The sequence below is a fragment of the Ixodes scapularis genome, unplaced genomic scaffold (genome assembly GCF_016920785.2).
Source record: "Ixodes scapularis isolate PalLabHiFi unplaced genomic scaffold, ASM1692078v2 ptg000137l_1___fragment_3__unscaffolded, whole genome shotgun sequence".
NCBI lineage: Eukaryota > Metazoa > Arthropoda > Arachnida > Ixodida > Ixodidae > Ixodes > Ixodes scapularis.
Genome location: NW_024609920.1, coordinates 114,084 through 133,203, shown reverse-complemented (window position 1 = coordinate 133,203; position 19,120 = coordinate 114,084). Strand labels below are relative to the sequence as shown.

At 49.1% G+C, this 19,120-nt stretch overlaps 2 protein-coding genes across 2 annotated transcripts; one reads left to right on the top strand and one right to left on the bottom strand.

The window, feature by feature from the left end:
* The first annotated feature begins 11,941 nt into the window (after nt 1–11,941).
* LOC120846560 lies at nt 11,942–13,052 on the top strand. The gene has a single exon (XM_040218372.2). The coding sequence runs from the start codon at nt 11,960–11,962 to the stop codon at nt 12,758–12,760; it is 801 nt and encodes a 266-aa protein (XP_040074306.1). The 5' UTR covers nt 11,942–11,959; the 3' UTR covers nt 12,761–13,052.
* Nucleotides 13,053–15,932: 2,880 nt separating this feature from the next.
* On the bottom strand, nt 15,933–18,602 carry LOC120846559. Its single transcript, XM_040218371.3, has 3 exons — nt 18,190–18,602; nt 17,511–17,626; nt 15,933–17,197 (listed from the first exon to the last, which is right to left on the bottom strand). The coding sequence occupies exons 1-3, from the start codon at nt 18,513–18,515 to the stop codon at nt 16,083–16,085; spliced, it is 1,557 nt and encodes a 518-aa protein (XP_040074305.1). The 5' UTR covers nt 18,516–18,602; the 3' UTR covers nt 15,933–16,082.
* Nucleotides 18,603–19,120: the final 518 nt, after the last annotated feature.

Below are 19,120 nucleotides of genomic sequence, written 5' to 3'. Positions count from 1 at the left end.
CGCGTCGTCGGAGAGTCTGCAGAATTTCTCGCCGGCGCACTAGTTGGAGTGGTTATTGAATGCTCGAGGTGAGCCGGTTTTAATCGATCCACCGAAACCACTTCTGATCGTCCGCGCACTTCGATTGTGTAGTGTTTCGTGCCACGACGAATGACTTTAAACGGGCCGTCGTACGGCGGCTGGAGGGGTTTTCTCACAGCATCGCGGCGCAGGAATATATGGGTACAAGTGTCAAGTTCCTTAAACAGGTACACGGTAGGACTCTGTTTAGCATGGGTTGGTGTCGGACGGAGGCTGTCCATGATTGTCCGTAAGCGTGACACGTACTGGAGGGGATCTGGAAGCTGCTCGTCTACGTTGGCTGCAACGAATTGGCCGGGGAGCCGCAGGGTAGTGCCGTAGAGCAACTCAGCGCTGGTGCACTGCAGGTCACTCTTGAGTGTTGTGCGCATGCCCAGGAGGACGAGTGGCAGCACTTCGGTCCAGCGTGACGGCTCGCCGTAAGCGGTGATTGATGCCTTCAGGTGCCGGTGCATCCGCTCCACCAGGCCGTTAGCTGCGGGGTGATAGGCGGTGGTGCGAATCCGATGTGTTCCCAAGAGCGTTAGGAACTCTCTGAAGAGGGCAGATTCGAACTGGCGACCACGGTCGGTTGTGACCTTAGAAGGTGTACCGAAGCGCGCAATCCACGTCTGCAGAAACGCCTTAGCGACGGTTTCCGCGGACATGTCTCGCAGGGGGATAGCCTCCGGCCAGCGGGTGAAGCGATCCACACAAGTGAGTATGTAGGAACAGTCTTGTGAGGGTGGCAGAGGTCCCACAATGTCAATGTGAACCTCGCTGAACCGGGCATCGGGCGGCAGGAATGGAGAGAGAGGAGAAACAGTGTGACGCTGCACTTTAGAGCGTTGACACTGGGTGCATGTGCGAGCCCAATCTCGAATGTCCGTATTCATGCCCGGCCACACATATCGGGCTTTCACCAATGCTTGTGTGGCACGGATTCCGGGATGGGAGAGGTTATGCAGAGAGTCGAACACTGAGCGTCGAAAGGACTTCGGCACGAACGGGCGTGCGGTGCCAGTGGAAATGTCGCATGTGAGGAGCTGAGTGCATGTCGGTAGGGGCACGTCTTGAAAAATTAGCGTGGCTGAAGAAGCACGTAGATCTCTGAGCTCTTCATCTTCTTTCTGAAGCGTTGCCATCTTGTCAAAATCAATGGGAGTAGCGGACGTAAGGCTGCCCACGTTGGCGCGTGAGAGAGTGTCAGCTGCGGTGTTTTCAGTTCCTTTTACATGGCGGATGTCGGTGCAGAACTCCGATATGAACGCCAGATGTCGAACTTCTCTTGGGGAGAGCCCATCCGTTTTGGTGGTGAAGGCGTGGATCAGGGGCTTGTGATCTGTCATGATGTGAAATGACCGTCCCTCTAAGAAGTGGCGGAAGTACTTGACCGCCATGTAGACTGCCAGCAGCTCGCGTCCGTAGGTGCTGTAGCGAGTTTCCGCAGGTGACAGGGACTTGGAGAAAAATGCCAGAGGCTGCCAAGTCTCACCAACAAGCTGCTGTAACACCGCGCCAACGCCGCCATCAGATGCGTCCACCATGAGGCGTGTAGCTGCATCTGGTTGAGGGTGGACGAGGAGCGCAGCTGCCGCCAGGTCTTCCTTGATCTGCACGAACGAGGCCTGGGCCTGGTCCGTCCACTCCAACGGAGCGGTGTTCGGTCCCGGGGATGACAGGAGATTGTTCAGAGGCTGCAGTGTGCGTGCGCAACCTGGGAGGAATCTTCGGTGGAAGTTAATCAATCCCAGAAATTGCCGAAGTTTTCGTTTGTTAAGTGGCTGAGGGTAATCTCGAATTGCTTGCACCTTATCGCCGAGCGGGCGAAGACCGTCGGAGTTGATGCGATGTCCCAGAAAATTTATTTCACTAGCACCAAACTGACATTTGTCTGGGTTGATGAGTACACCATATTCTTCGAGGCGAGCGAAGAGTTGTCGCAGATGTTTTGCATGTTCTTCGGCAGAAGTGCTGGCGACGAGAATGTCATCGACATACGCGTAGCAGAAATCCAGGCCCCGTGTTATCTCGTCGATAAACCTCTGGAAAGTCTGCGACGCGTTCCGAAGTCCGAAGGGCATCCGGGTGTACTCAAACAACCCAAACGGCGTAGTGATGGCCGTTTTTGCGATGTCAGCTTCTTCTACTGGTATTTGGTGGTAGGCTTTGACAAGGTCCACCTTAGAGAACACCGTTGCTCCGTGAAGAGTGGCTACGAAGTCGTGCAGGTGGGGCACAGGGTAGCGGTCTGGTTGGGTCACTTGGTTGAGGGAGCGGTAGTCACCGCAAGGACGCCAATCTCCAGGGGTGGACTTGGGGACCATATGCAGTGGGGACGACCATGGGCTGGAGGACGGTCGCACGATTCCGAGTTCAAGCATGTGCTCGAACTCTCGCCGAGCCACGTTCAGTCGCTCAGGTGGTAGTCGGCGAGGGCGTGCATGAACGGGTGGTCCCGACGTGATGATGTGGTGCGTGATGTTGTGCTTTATGGGGCGAGTTGTGGTCACTGGAGACGTCAGGGAAGAAAACTCACGCAGCAAATCCTTGAAGTCTGACCTGACTTGCGGTCGAAGTAATGTTGAAGTCACCGCCCCCGTGGCCTCCGCGATGCCGTGCACGGACAGGAGCGTTGTGGCATCTCGTAGCCGCGCGTTGCGCATGTCAACGAGGAGACCGAAGTGGCGGAGGAAATCAGCTCCGAGGATGGCGTGACTGACGTCGGCAACCAAGAAAACCCAGCGAAAAGTTCGGCGTAGACCGATGTCCATCGTCTGAGAGCGCTGGCCGTACGTTGCAATTTTTGTAGCATTCACAGCTTGCAAGTTGTAGCTTGGGCGCCTCAGACGATCGACACGGGAAGCTGGGATTGCACTAACCTCTGCACCTGTGTCCACCAGAAAGCGGGTCTTGGATACTTTGTCCACAACATAAAATAGGCGTGGTGGAGAAGGCACTCCTGATATGTGAGACAATTTTCCAGGTTGAATTTGCGCTTGGGATGGCACGAAATGTTCACTCTTCAAATTAATTTTGTTATTATGAGAACTGTTCATTGAAGGCTCCCCCCGCTGCTCATTTTGGCTAGTTGGGCAGGTGGAAGATGGAGAAAAGCGGCGCGCCGGGAGGCCAGGGGCACCGGCCGCTTTCAGTGCGTGGCCCGGGTGTTTCCCTGTTGAGCGCAGGGCAGGACGCACTTGGTGGCGTTGTCGCCAAAGCGGTGGTGGTACCAGCAAACTCCAGTACTCTCAGGCGCGCGCGACGACCCACGAGGGCGAGAAAAGGAGCGAGGGCGTCTCGGCCGTGGTTTTTCCAGGGTTGCAAGTGACTGCGCGATGCGCTGGACCTCGTCGCGCAGGGCTCTGAATTCCGTGAAGGAAACCAGGTTCTTTACTTCGTTTGAGGCTGGAAGCGTTTGAACCGAGCTGTCGATGGCAGAGATGCTGGGTGACGCAACTTCCACTACCCTATCGGCCAGGGCAGCGAGATCGTCAAGCGTCATGTCTCCGGCACCCGCCAGCACCATGCACACATTAGCTGGTAGGCGCTGCAAAAACAACTGCCGAAGGAGCGAGTCGTCGACCGTCGAAGCTTTCTCCCCGAGCAGCTGGCGCATCCCGCGGAGTAACTGGGACGGTTTTCGGTCCCCCAGGTCCTCCGCAGTCAGGAGCTGTTGCAGGCGCTTCTGCTCGGAGAGGGTGGTGCGGCGGACGAGCTCGAGTTTCAGCCGGTCGAATGGCTGGTCGGCCGGGGGAGAGAGTATGATGTCGCGCACCTCCGCCGCTTCCGTTGGGTTGAGGGCGGCGATTACGTGGTGGAATTTCGTTTGTTGGGAGGTTATACGTCTCGTCGCAAATTGGGCTTCAACTTGCGCGAACCAGAGGGCTGGGTCCGCCGGCCAGAAGCACGGAAGTTTGAGAGCGACGGTGGAGACGGTGGGGGAAAGCGGTGCCTGGGCGGCCGTGTCAGCCGCGGAACCGTTGGTGGAAGTCATGTTTGCTCACCGGTGGTTGCTTGGGGTCGTGTGACCGAGGTGTGCTGTCCGGAACTCCGGGTCACCAATTATGTAGTGGAGATGTCCGGTACATAAAACTATTTATTATACTTGACTACACAAGGTACAGCAATACATGAGCGCGTTGGCCCCGGTGCGGGCGTGTCTCTCCGATCCCGAAAGTGTAACTCGAAACTGTTTACTCAAACGCCCGCGCCCTCCGGCGGCATACCTCAGCAGGCTCCAGTTGCCAGACGCCGGAGGCGAAACCGAAACTAAACGTGTGGCGAAACCGAAACTAGACGTGCGATGTCCACAATTTAACTGTTAATTTCGTAGTACATTTGACACTGGTGAGCTGAAAAAGGCCAGCGATTTGATTTATAACTTGTAAATATTATGGAGGAAATATTAGTACATTTGTAACTACATATTTCTGTGCCGCAAATGCCGTAAATGTGAAGAATTTTTTTTTCAAAAGCAACGTAGAGATATAGGTGTTAACTTAAATGGTGAAATTGTAATTAGCAGGTCTTAAGGCTAGATGAAGGGTTGAGGAACCCTGTGATGTTGCAAGAATAGGGCTAAACAATTTTTGGATTAACCTTTCTAATATTTGATTAATTTCTTTAATCACTATCAATATTTAATACTAGATCGGTTGAGCTCTGAGTTAGGACAAGTCGGGCGAAGAAAACAACAGTTAACGCCTATGCCGGCTTGCTGGAAACAGCGTCTCAGCTGAGACTACGGAAGGCACTGTCGAAGCCAGCGCAGAAGCTGAGCGCGACTCATACCTCGTCTCAAGACGCTCGCGCGCCCCACCCTTTGCAGTGCTTTTTTTCACCCATTGTCGGCTGGGGCGCTGATTGCCGCAAGCCGGCCCGGGTGTCTTACTTGCTCATCTATTTGTTATATAAGGCAGTACTGCTATCTCCTAGAATACTCAAGTTTATTGTATACAAAATAACGAAAAATATTCGCTGGAGAAGAAAGTTTTCATTATAGAAAAGTAAACATTAAAAGAGTCGGTAGGCCTTTCTGAGATTTTATGTTAGAGAGCAACTGAATCGATTAATCGAACAGTTGATTAAAGGGCGACGAATAATAAAGCTATATTTTATTTAGATATTCATAATTGACAAGGGTAAGAGAGAACTGACAGTGACTGAAGATGAAAGGTAAATGAATATTTAAAATTACAGTGCTATGAGGTGGCCTAGCGGGAACTGGCACCTGAATCGGGGCCCTCGCTTCTGTTTGTTTCAGAACTTTGTGCCCAGAACTATGCGTGCGATCCCACCACGTTCTTGCCCGGTTCAAAGCTTGGAGGGGTGAATCCTGGCACTCATTTTTGCTTTAATTTTTCTTTAATTGTAATACTTAATAAAATGAATTGACGGTACACTTTCAATTGCATGCTTCTATATTTACCTAGCTGCGATAAAAAAAAAATTCCACAGTGAATGTGGCTTCTTTACTGCAGCTTTCTTTTCAGATGTATATGTAGTGTTCAACTGATCACTATAAATACATCTGAAAAGAAAGCTGCATGTCCGCTAATATAGCTGCCGAAAATAGTACAACCCGCGCTTGAAATCGGATGCCAAAATTTAAATAGCCAGGGCATAAGGTTGGTTGCTAATATTGGATAAGCCAGTGACTAAACTTTGATGCCAATATTGGTTGTAGGATTCACAATCAATAGTGGTTCAATGATGGCTTAGGTGTTGGTGAAATTGTGGCCCCGTGTTGGGCTTAAATTTTGGTTAAAAGGCGATCCAACGATGGCATAAATGATGGTCCAATATTAGCCGAAATATTGGTTGAATCGTGGTCCTACATTGGCATTAGTTAATGGTCCAACGTTGGATCGGGTAGCGGTTTCGAGAAAATCAACATTAGGCCAACATTGGAGCCAATATTTGCCAGTTGCGGGCCTATTTGGTCAAGCAATGGTGTGCTGCTTGGAAGTTGGGGCGCAGTAATCTTCTAAAAGATAACGCACTATGTTTTTTTTTTTTGTTTTTTTTTATTATTTGCGGAAGTGATGTGTTTTGTCGTCTGCTCTCAAGCGCGTTCTCGCTAGGTTGAATCATCGGACTTACTCGCGCAGATTACGTCCGCGACGCAGCTGACTTCTACAGTCATTATATAGAGCTGCGACTCTAGTGTGTAGTTGCTTCCAAGCATGCTTTGCGATCCGTGATCCCTCAGTTTTAGCAGACCGTTTTTGCACCTTCGATACGGTACTTCAGCGGTGCGATCGGCCATGGAGTAGTTATGCCTGGGCGCGTATCGGGCCGGCTGGATCCACGGCTACTGTTCTCGCACCGATTACAAAATTTTGATTCCGGTGTCGTAGCGGGACTCAACAGGTTTTAATCACGACTGAAAGTAAACATCTTGCTGTACTTTAGCTGCGGCAAGTATATTTGAGATTGCTAAAATTGGTAATAGAAAGAAATGAAAAAAAAAAACAAAACAAAAAAAAAACAGGAGATGTGCATTCTCGTTTTTTCTATTTATATTCCTAAAAAGTTGACGCAAAATCCCTCATGCATCCATGGCCTAGCGGATAAGAGGTCTGCTACTTTGGCCTACCTAGCGAGTGGATTTTCAATTAAAAATATTAAGGAAACCAACCCGTCCTGGGTTTCGAAACCCAGGACGGGTTGGTTTCCCTCATATTTTTCCTTATGAAAGTTTTGCTAATAAACTGTGCGTTAAAAAAAGAAAAAAAAAAAAAACAGGTTTCCAGACTAAACTTGTCAGACCAAACAGGTCTCCAAACAGAAAGGAGCGAAAACAGTTCGCGCCATCTATCGGTCTTCTTTCCAAGGAATTCCCGCGACGCCGGAGTAGCCACGCCTGTGCTGATCGCTCTAATCCCCACACCCGTTCTCGGCCCTTTCGCCTCCCTTAGCCTTGCCGCCGTGCCCGGCCTTCCCCCCTCTTTCGCCCTTGACACCCCTCCCGGCCCTTTCGCAGTCGTCGGCCTAGCCCCCGCACTCGGCAGTTCCGGTTCGCTCGGCCCTAATCCACGCTTGGCCCTTCCGCGAGGGTCGGCCGAACTGGTAGTGACCCGTCGAAACTGGCATCGGAAGGGGGAGGGGAAGAGCTTCTTTTGCTTTCCCTCTGCGAAATTCGACCCAAATCGAAGAGCGGCGTGGGTAAACGCGGTGAAGCGGGCTCACCCGACAGACCCGAGGAAGGCTTGGGAGCCGAGCCAGCAGTCCCGATTATGTGGGGCGCACTTCGTCACTGGTAAGTCGCTTCAATCGCTGCTGAGAAAAACAAACACAAAGCGTTGGGTAGTTGCATGATCGTTACATTGCCGCTCTATCAAACAGGAAAACCGTCGCTGGATAGGCACCACCCGGACCATGTGCCGTCTATCTTAGCTCACCGGAAACAGCAGCCATCTCTCGATCGCTACGAGCGATGGAAACATCGCGGGTCCACTGAAGGTACGAAGTGACGATGGTCATAAAGGCGCGTTCACGCTGTGGAATTTTACTCGCGTTTTGAATTCGCCGTCTGAACAAGACAAGAAAAAAGACGTGCGTCTCGTAAAAAGGATGCGCGCGTTCATCGCTTCTGGAGCGACCTTTTCTAATGCCAGTTCTTGGAAATGTATGCCCGCCGACGTTTTTGTTGTGTTTGCGCTTATTAACTCCTCTGCCTGACGACGGTTGATCGGTATTGACTGGACTTTATAATCGTGCGCATATGGAAGCGCGAAATCTGCCTATATAACAGTCAGTGCACCAACTAGCCATTTTACATGACGAACTCATCTAATCGCGAGCTAGTAGTATTAAACAGCATCTTCTGGTTTGTGTGTGTCCTTGCTCGTCAACCTCAAACAAGCATAACCTTGCGCGTTTCATTTTCCAGTAAGTCCAAGTGGCCTGTACCAAACTGAGAATGTGGGCAAATCACCATAATCACACTCTAGCTTTACTTGTTTCGCCTCTGATATTGTATGTCATCTTCAAACAACGAACCAGTACGAAGTGCTGGTTCTGCGTGCGTGCAGCAGGGAGCATCACAGCCAGCAGCCCAGCCTTCTGCAGCAGCAGTACCCTCCTTGGCCCTTGCTAAGGAGCTCCCAGTTGCCGACCCCCTTCCAGAAGGTTCCGGCGGTAACCCATTCCCGTGCTCAATCTCAAAGGGTATTTCGAACGTAGAGCCACTGCCCGAAGGTAAGGATCGACTACTAACTCAGTCATTGCTACTAAATTATTATTATTAGATGCGGGGCTTATTCCCTTGCCTTGTTTTCTTGAGATAGTGTTCGCAGGACCCAGTGAAAGAATGTTAGGTGACACACCATCCTGAGATGATGCCGACAGAGCACCAGACCATGCGGAGGACACAAATCTAGCCACATTCTACTTCTACAATTTTTTTTAGGAACAGATATAATTTTATACCTGTTTTCACATCAAGAACCGTAGTAAAAAAAGTTCGCCGCCTTGTGGAGCATTACTGATTTCCACCTTTATGTAGAGAATTAAGATATATGTAGGTGCATTCTAGATTAGATGTATGTTATCTTATCAAGACATACACATTCCAAACTCCAAAAAGCGTTGCTTTTTTCTCTGATAACTAAATCTTGTAAGAACTACTTTGCCCTGCGTATGAACAATGCGCAAGACTCGCTTTTCTCTTGAGGTGAAAACAGATGTAGGTGCGACACACTTAAAAAGAGAAACGATTTAGACATTGCATGAGTGAAGTAAACATTCAAGAATGCTAGCACTAATCATTTCACATCCCTGAAGTAGAAAAGTAAAATAATTGCTTCTCTAAAATGCTATGCACCAATAGTGCAGACGGGCACGAGCAAACACGTAGGCAAGAATGTTTCCCTTCCAAGTGCTGTCATGTTGTCGTTGCACCAAATAGCTCGTCTCTTCGAGGACGTGTTGGTACACCATCGGGACATGCGTCTAGACCGCTGCAACCACGGTAGCACTCCACATGCACAATGAATTTTCACTCAGTCTGCCATGCCACGCCAACGTTGATCTCTGGCAAAGTGCTTGCCAGCGGGTCGCGGCCGCCGGGCATACACGTGACAGCTCTCTTCTTGAAACGTGATTGGTCGCTTCTTTCAGTCGCTCGAGACGCAGCATAGAAGTTTGACCCGATCCTACTTGCTCCGTTAGAAACGACCGGGTGCTTGGTGCTCCGTTGCTATGACAACTCGTCGTTGCAACATTGTTGGAGTTTGTAAATGTTCTGGCTGCCCCAAATGCAGATGCGTGAACGGGCCTTTTTTCCTCTACGCTCATTGGTTCAAGAAACCTGCATGTGACCACGACTTCAGTTTTTGTCTTTTGACTTGTCAGCTGGCCCATTGCCTTTGTCTGATATGATTATAGCAAGTTGCTCTAATCATACTCCAGGGCCCGTTTGCTCAAAGCGCTAGCCGCGGCTAAAGTTAGCCGCAGTACCTAGGAGAGGGATTTTGAAATCCCGTGACTGGCTCGGTAGGAATGCGGGGAAACATGGCGGCACCCCAGTGAGTAAGCGCCGCTCGCTTTGGAAATAATATATCGTTGTAGCTGCAATATCGGGCGTGTTAGTCAGCAACTAATGGTGCAGGAGGCTTTCAGTTTGCCTTACCTCACTTAAATTGCAAAGCATGAGCAATGACCTCGCCACATTATTTAGATAGTCTTTCGATTCTGGCCATTCCCTAGCCTAAATGAACGCGATAATTGTCGGCACGGCAACGTCTTTGGAAGGTGGATTGCCTTGTCTCAATCGGCCGGGTATTGATAGCATACAAAAGCAGACAGCACCTCAATAGACCTTTTTCTAAATTTCCCAAGCGCCGAGGTCCATGCTACGAGTGTAGTTACATGCATTGCACGTGCTGGCGTCTGCAGTAGTAATTGTTCTAAAGCAAAAAGTCGAAAACAAATTTTGCCTTGCACGCGCGTTCGTCAAAGCCTTATTATGATTATTTACTTGGAATCTATGGTCCGCGGGCAGGCCGCAGAATTACACTACCAGCGTTCTCGATGCTTGGGCAATTTAGAAAAAGGTCTATTGGAATGCTGTCTGCTTTTGTGTGCTATCAATACCCGGCCGATTGAGTCAAGGCAACCCACTTTCCAAAGACGCTACCATCTCGACAATTACCGCGTTCATTTAGGCTTAGGAAGGCCAAAATCAAGACCATCTAAAAAAATGCGGCGAGGTCATTGCTCATGCTTTGCGATTTAAGTGAAGTAAGGCAAAGCAAAAGCCTCCTGCACCATTCGTTGCTGACTAACGCGCCTGATATTGCAGCTTCAACAACATATTTGTTCCAAAGCGAGCAGCGCTCACTCACCGGGGCACCGTCATGTTTCCCCGCATCCCTACCGAGCCAGTCACGTGATTTAAAAATCCCTCTCCTAGTTACTGCGGCTAACTTTAGCCGCGGTTAGTGCTTCGAGCAAACAGGCCCAGCCTTGCTTGTTTTGTCACTAAAATTTTGTGTCCTTCTTGAACAACAATCCAGCCCCAAGGAGTGGTGCTGTCTCCACCTGTGTGCAGCAGGTAGCTGCACAGCTGGCAAGTGACGTCTCTTTGGAGATGCCTGAAGAGGCGGTGGAAGACCCATGCACTCAAGACTCCATAAAATGTGTTAATTTAATTGTTTGGCTGGAGTGTTCAGACCTCGAGGTCTACAAAGGCACTGCAAAATAAATTAGGATTCCCAAAAAGATTGGATCATAGGCAGCTGTGCCATCACAACAAATATTGACTCATGGGACTATGAGCTGCTGCTACACACCAGCATGTGTACTAGGTGGTTGCTGTGATACCGTGAAGGAAATTAAGTATTTAGATTATTATAGCCCTTCATATACATTTTTGAACTAAGGAAATAGCTTAACTCTGCTTAGGACATTGGAAAGAAGTTTGCTTTCTTTATTTGTTAAATGCGATAACATTTCTTTCGACTACCCCCCCCCCCCCCCCCCTTCCTGTTATCTCAGTAAAATTATGTAAGTCTTATAACAAAGAATGACTGTGTATGTGCAGGATTAATTAAAGAACATACAGTATATGCACCAGTCTACACTAGCTCCCAATTATGAGCTTGATGCTGTACACCTGTGCTATCTGCTACTGGATGGTGTAGATGACAACGTTTCAGCTGCAGTACATAAGTCACGCAGCTGACATGGAGTGAATGCATGACGTATGTATGAGCCCCCTGCATTTCATCACGAAATTACGCGTTTGCAAGTTTGGTCTTAGGGAGCCACCATCTTGCCCAGTGGGGTGCGCTTGGGTGTGGCCATAGTCAGATTATGACGCGTCCAAGCGCACCTCAACCGAGCAGGATGACAGTGCCCTGAAGCCGGACTTGCAAACATGCATAGAAGCTCTCCACAGGGGTACCAGTTAAAGCTACCCACTCCTGCTCATACTATTGTCAGTTAGTCATTGCGAGGGTAAGGTATAGTGTTGGCATGCTTTGCCCTCCATTTGGCACCAGCAAAAATTTAGTGTACTTTGAGCTTACAAGTAAATTCAGATGACACATTATGTGCAGAATAGGGCAACTTCACTCAGCATAAGATTCATGTGTCTATCTGTGCTTCCTTTACAGAAATGGAGAAGGATGCCGCTGTCGGCCTAATCATGATGGCTGGGAATCCTGAGGTGTCCAAGCTGCGTGACCTGCAGATGGCCAAAATGCAGCAGGTCATTCTTGATCTGCAAGCAGACAAACAACGTCTCGAAAGGCAGGTTTGCCACCTGCAAGCCAGGAAGCTTAGTCTCAACACTATCCAGGAGCCTAAGAACTGTTTATATTATACTGGGCTGCCTGAGTTTTCAGCTTTTCAGAATTTGTTTAATTTTCTTGAGCTTCGGGCAGCCAAGATGACCTACTGGTTAGGTAACAGAAAGACAGCTGGTGAGACCAAAGACCGCACACGGGAAATGTCTCTGATTGACGAGTTTTTTATGGTCCTCGTGCGGTTAAGGACAGGGATGGCAGGCAAGGAACTGGCCCGCAACTTCAACATTTCTGAAGGGCAGGTAAGCAAGGTGTTTGTTACGTGGATCAAGTTTCTCCAGCGACAGTTAAGGGTACTGTTACAGTTTCCGACAGTTGCTGAGATTCAGCCCAACCTCCCTAATGCCTTCCACAAGTTTTCTAACACGAGGGCTGTCCTTGATGGAACTGAGGTACGTATCCAGAAGCCGTCGTCGTTGCTTGCTCAGAGGCAGACCTTCTCGCCCTACAAACACTACAACACCTACAAAGCGGTTGTTGGATGTACACCCGAAGGGTACATTTGCCATGTTTCACAACTGTGGGGTGGGACTGTGTCAGACAGAATGATAGTTGAGGAGAGTGGGCTCGTGGATCAGTTGGAGTCGGGCGATGCCATCATGGTAGACAAGGGATTCAAATTTAATAGCCTACCACCTGGAGTGCAAGTGCACATTCCGTGTTTCAGGCAGCCGAACGAACCTCAGATGCCGGAGGAAGATGTGGCACACACCCGGCGGGTGGCCAGTGCACGTGTAGTTATTGAACGCGCAATCGGAAGGATTAAGCAATTTCACTTCCTTGATCGACCCTTCCCCATCTCCATGATAGATATTGCAGATGAGGCGTTTCAGGTTTGTTGCTTTTTAAGCAACTTTCGTATGCCACTCAGCCGTGCTGAGTAGCAGCAGGACATATGTGTCGGCTTCAGTGGCAACCTTCAGCTTGATAAACATTTTAGAATAACTTCCTTTTTGTGGTTGAACTCCAGGGTTTTGTTTTTAAATGCAGCACGTCGGAGATGGTTTTGAGGTACTCTAAATGGACCACAGGGTTCCGGAAAAGTTCTCACTTTAGAGCCATCAGTGAGCAGCGAGAACTCATCCGCTCGCGACCACGTGCTGGCGGGCGCCGCGCAAACAATATGGTAAAAGTAGGAAAGTCTCATCCGGGTCCGGCCACACCCGTCCGGCCCTGTCCCCCTCCCCCTCCGGCTTCTGGCGGCTGTTCGCGGTAGCAGAGAGAGCCGACGCTTTTGTGGATCTAGGATAGATGGCGCCACTAAAATTCCGTATAGTAAAAGTTTTGTCGATGATACCAGATTTTTGACGCATTTATATGCATTTTGGAAGTACAACATTTATAGAAAAGTTACCTTTTATCGAGCAGGTATTCGCACAACTTGCTATCTTTCTACAAGACTCCCCATTGACGTCACGCCGCGTGTTTCTCATGGCCGCCGCTCGCGGCTGCAGGTCGGGGAATACGTATTCTAAGTTTTGCCTCGCTAGTACGTGGCGGAATCGCAACATTTCGACGAAAGGAGGTGTGTTTTCTGTCATTTGTGACAAGGTGAACAATATCAAAAGCAGAAGATGCCAATTCTTTCAACGTTAAAATCGTTGCACAGCTCCTTTAATATTAATGTAATAGAAGGTTGTTTCTCGTGCACCAACGACTTCGGTTTTGGAATAATACCCTGGAACAGTAACACAATGCATCTCGCCCCTCTTTTCACTATTTGTCTCGTGCCCTTAAAGGGATACTACAACGAAATTTCGGCGCTCATTTTTTGGTCTATATGTGTTCAAAAAAGCAGCATCACATCGAACATACCAATATCTTGTTAAAAAAGTCATGAAAAGAAATTTAAAACGAATTAAACGATTAACAAAGAGCACCTGGTGGATGTCGCTAACGCCTCGCTTGTAATGCCCGTCTAGGAACCTTGACAGCTAGTGACGGAGGTTGTCTCGTCTCCGGCCACTACGAGAGAAGAGGGGCAGGAGGAACTCCCCTCTTCCCGAGAATGCCTTTTGTGTGTCGCAGAAGTCGCTATTGTCCCCCTACAAGATTATAGAAGATTAACCCGTCACTCAAAATTCGTACAAAAGCAGCCGCTTCGGTGGCTGGAACGACTAGGCCATCCTCTCGACGTCAGTCTCGCCGTAGCTTTGCTCGCCTTGAGACGACCTACGTCACGATTGCGTTGGATGTCACGTGTTCTCCGCTCGGCCTTCTCCGAGCGCTTGCCAGAGTGCGCCGTTTATAACGAAAAATACAGCCACCAGGCTCAAAATACAAACGTGCCATTGTCATTTACGGATATTGTGGATCATATTCAACCTATTTTTGAACACGACGGGAATATTTCAAATTTCGTTGAAGTATCCCTTTAACTCTCACTGGGGGACATCCCCTTTAGATGAGAGAAATTTTGCAGTACGACCGCTAGCATATGGTCTCTAACGTGCATCATGCAGTAGTAATAACACTAACGCATCCTGGTTTGATGCTCATAAAAATTAACGGGGGTGGTAATCGTACCTAGGATCCCTGGGCTTTGTGACTAGAGCTTTCGCTTTACATGCTTTGTGCTGTGACATGCTATGCTCCATTTCACAATAACTTGGCGAACTATGGAGGCTGCGGCCCCCATGATCCAATAAGAGCGTCGGAGCAAGTCACATGATAAGACTCCATGGTTGAGGCCTCCGAGGCGTCGTTTTTGGGGGCACCGAGATGTCGCCAAAGAGTTGTTCAATGTTTCATTTCTTTCTTTTTTGTGCTAACTGAACTTGAGTGATTCCATCTTTATTAAGAATAAATATAAAAAAATTAATGAAAAAAAATATTGACAAATTTTAATGATATTTAAACCGAAAAAGTAATGCGACATTTGTATTCAGTTCGATTTTTTTTTCTTCTTGTAGTGCCGTGGCCGTTGGTGATTGCAGCCGTGTAATCAGCCGCTTGCAGGGCAACTATGGTCGAAAACGGAACCAAAATAAATTACTGGTACCGCTTTAGTGGCACAACTCTCGGCCTGCAGACAACAGCCAGTTCCTTGGTGCAGTGACACACACGCTTCCGCTATGTGGTTTTATGTGCCTCGCTCCGACGCTCTTATTGGGTCGCGGAAGCTGTAAGCTCCACAGTTCGCCAAGTTACTATGAAACAGAGTAGCACACTTGGTCACCGTTCCCCCCTAGTGCCTGCCATGATTGTCCTTAATCACATTTGGCTGTGATCCGCAATTGGCATACGAGTTTAGATTAGATATATCAAAGTATTAGATGTCCTCATTTCATTATTTCATGTGTGTGGTCTTTGGTCTCAATGTCTAATGGGCTGTGCATTTTTTTGTATGATTATACATCTTGCCAGTGTGTTTTAGGAGTGCAACAATTATTATGACTATAGCTGCTTTTTACAGTGTCGATCTAAAACTCACTATCTTCCTTATGCAGTTCGGGCTATTGCTGCCTCATAGTTAGTGTGTTGAGTTCGGTCATATTGTGCATCAATTTTTACTTAAATCTGCTATGTGGGAAGTACATGAATAGATAACGTCAATTATCTGCTGTGCGTCACTGTTCAGATTTATGATTCTAGTAACTTTGTACAGCGTTATCTAGAACTTGCTCTTTGGCTTTAGTTTAGTATGCAGTTTGGGTGACTACTGCCTCGGAGTCTTTGTGTTCAGCTGGGTTATGTCCAGAGTTTCCTTATTTGAAAAACTCTCATGCACCAATCTTTGGTGTTTGAATATATTGCTTGGGAAGTACATGAGTAGCTAGTGTGAATTCTCTGTTGTGCATCAATAGCGAGATTAAAGTTTGAATAAGCCAACGAAGTTTTGGCTACTTCGGGTCTTTTTCCCTGCAAAGTCGAGTGTAATGTTAATGACTTTGACACGCTACCTCAACAAATCATGTGTTAATACAAGTTGGAGCTAAAAAATCTTTTTTTTTTGTTGTTTTTTACTCTGAACAGTCTAAGAAGGAATTAGCTCTGCTTGTTTATAGGCAAATGGTTTTCTATTTATTGTAATAAACTGTAAAAATGTAAACCACCACACCCTGTGTCCTGTTTTTCTGCAGTAAACACCATTCTCAAAGACACGGGAGTGGCTACAAAAGCACTGCCCCTGACAAGCATATTTATTTGGCTCTGAAAAGAGCCGTTGTGACTTGGAGAAGCCTCGGGCTTCATGCAGGCGCTCCTTCACTCCAGCCTACGCAGCTTCTTTTTCAGTCCGGGACCGTCCTCCACCACATAAAACCCTTTGCAGAACTTCTTGAAGGAGACGTACTGGCCGCGAGCTATCAGGGCTCTTCGACGCCTCACACGGCCCGTTACCACTTCTGGGAAGAGGGCATGCTTGGCGAAGTAGATAAGCCCTGGCAGCAGTGCTCCATCAACGAACTTCTTGTCGAAGGCGATGGTCTCGACGTGCGTCGAATTGGCAACAGTCGTGTTGTTAGTCCAAAAAACAAAATCGCACCACTGGTGTCCGGTCACTGCCATCTGCCCTTGCACCTGGTAGAAGTAGGCGTGAGTCTTCTTCAGTCGTACCACGCCATCCACAACTTCGCAGCAGAACTTCTTGTCCTTGCATGCCTCCATTGGTGTTAGCCCAATCTTCGAAGCCGGACACTTCACCTCCAAAAGGCCCTCTTCGTTGTCCTTCCTCACGATGCGGTCGGGCGATGCTGCAATGAAGCTGCACTCTGGGTGAATGTGCAGCCCAGTCTCGCGGATCTCGACGGGAGTGTCGAATGCTGCCATGAGTGATGCATAGGCTGAGACTGTGGTACCCTCGTGCGTCCTCCCATAGCGCATGGCCTCACTTGAGGCATCTGGGCTCGGGTACAAAATACCCTTGACCAGGTACTCGGGCTTGACACACTTGATGACAGCAGAGAAGACTGATGCCGTAATCCTGCCCTGCCGCTCTTTGTGCCACCTTGGATTATTGGCTTGACCGATGGTGGACCGGGTCACTTGTTCCCTCTCTTCCTCCGTCAATGTTGGAAGGGACTCCATGTGTTTTGCAACAACGTCCCGGGCATTCTCACTCCACAAATCTTCATCATCTTGGATGGGGAGCACTGGTGCCGCTGGTCCAAGTTGCTGTACACCACTGTACAGAAGCCACTGGAGGCCCGGTGTAGACACACTGAGGGCATCTCGCAGTTGCTGAATCTCCTCAGCCGAAGCAACACCAACATTCTCACAAGGGTCAAAAGAGCGTCGTTTCTTCTGCTTCACCGGCCTGTTGATCAGGTACTTGTGGAACGTGATGTCTGCAAGTGGCACCAGGGGAGCAGGCTTCTTGGCTGCAAAGAGAAATTTTGTCAGTTCAGTTCTAAAATAAGCCACATCTAGGTTTTCCATCTTGTAATCATGTTAATAGCTTATCATCCAAGCTGCTTTATGTAGAAAATGTAGAGTTTCACTTTCATGAAAACGAACACAAAAAGCATTGGCTGTTTGGTTCCACATTTATCTAGCAATGGAGGTGAGCTTGGCTAAATAATTAAGACAGCTTGGACGTTGGTCTTATTCTCCAATATATTAGGTACGAAGTAATAACATATTTCTGAGCAAAAGATTCCTATGGAGCCTCTTTAAGGGCCGTAGTGTACACACCTTCAGCAGGCACAATCCAGGTGCAGGGTATGTCGGTGCAGCTCGTCGAGCAGGCGTTGCAGCTCTCTTCGGCATAGAGCAGCAGTGCTGCAATATGTTGGCAGGACTGGCGTTTCCTGGAAAATCGAGGCAGTCAACCAAGACCAAATTAGCGGGATTATAGCTGCACGCGTAGCAGCTCTTGGTTGCCTTCGTTGTACACAGGCTGTCGGTGCATGATGGAGACATGCATCTTTTACGCTACCTAAGCCAAGGAGCAAGCACTGCGAGCATGAGCGATAAACCACATGAGTTTGCTGCTATACTCTTTTTCACCTTGTGTTGTACCGCAGGAAAGGCTATACGCGCGAGCTCCTTGCTCTATGGCACATCTCGGCGGCACAAGCTCCCGTGCACCGAGGGCAACTGCCAACGCTATGAGCTCGCGCTTCTAGCCGTCGCTGCGGTACAACATAAGGTGAAACGGAGCATAGCACGATGGGGTTTGTCTTGGCCAATGTAACTCGCGTGTATTCGATGAAATGAGCCTGGGCGAACCGGGTATCGCTTCCCAGGTTTCAAGGAGTGACCGATCTCGCTGCTTACGCGTTGGGGATAGCGTGAGCGGAACGCAATTAGCCTTGCTTATAATAGGTTTGCGCATGACTTTTAACGCATGTATAAGCAAAATATCGCTCACCCAGCAACACAGCTGCAAGTGCCGCCGATGACGCTCCCGGTGCCTCTGGCGAACCACGCCGAGACTGTGTACGGCGCCTTCTTCATTGACGGCAGGCAGACGCCCCGGACGAGACCGATCCGGGAATCGTCCGATGTGTTCCATCGGACGTTCCGGACGTAGCCTTCTTCTTTGAAGGCCCATCCCCGGTGAGCTTGTCGGAGCGAGTCCGTCTTGCGGTGAAGGTACCGCCACACTTCATCTTGCGAGAGGTTGGCGAACGGCGGAGCGTTCTCAGTCCAGCCGTCGGGTGGGAACGGGAACGGGATGCTGCCGTCCTCGGCCATCCTCAACAGTTGCCGAAAGGTAGCCGAGCTACGAATACTAGGCGGAAAAGTGGCGTGCAAGAACAGTGGACCTCGCAACGTGTACAATTCAAGCCTAATGGCGGGCGTGTTTTCATACGAAGAACGCCTCGAACCCAGTTTTCGCTAGTTCGGACGTCTCCCAACAGGTAGCGCCACTTCTGCGGAAAAAGGTGGATTGACTTCTCCATGGAGCGAGTTATGCGACGAATATCTGACGAACGTCGCCCTACGACACTGTAGCTTCGCGCGCGACGTGGCAGCCACTGTGCAGAGCAAAAGCCGCCGGGCAAAATTCGTCGATTTTTTGCGGCGTATTCGTCCCATGGACTTCAGCCTTAAATCGCTGCAGTGGGTAATGTTTACATGCTTGCGTTTAGCTCGTAAGTCGTGAAACTTCCTTTACGTATATAGACTTTCAAAAACGAGTTCAAGAGCCAAGCTGTTCCTTAACGCTTTTTTTTTTTAAGAATGATTATTGACCTACAACTTCAAGCGTGTCATCAACGTCTCCAACAGAGCCGGCACATTCGCGTCAGGCAGCATTGTCCGCCCTAGGCGGGAGCGATGTTGTGGCCAACGACGCC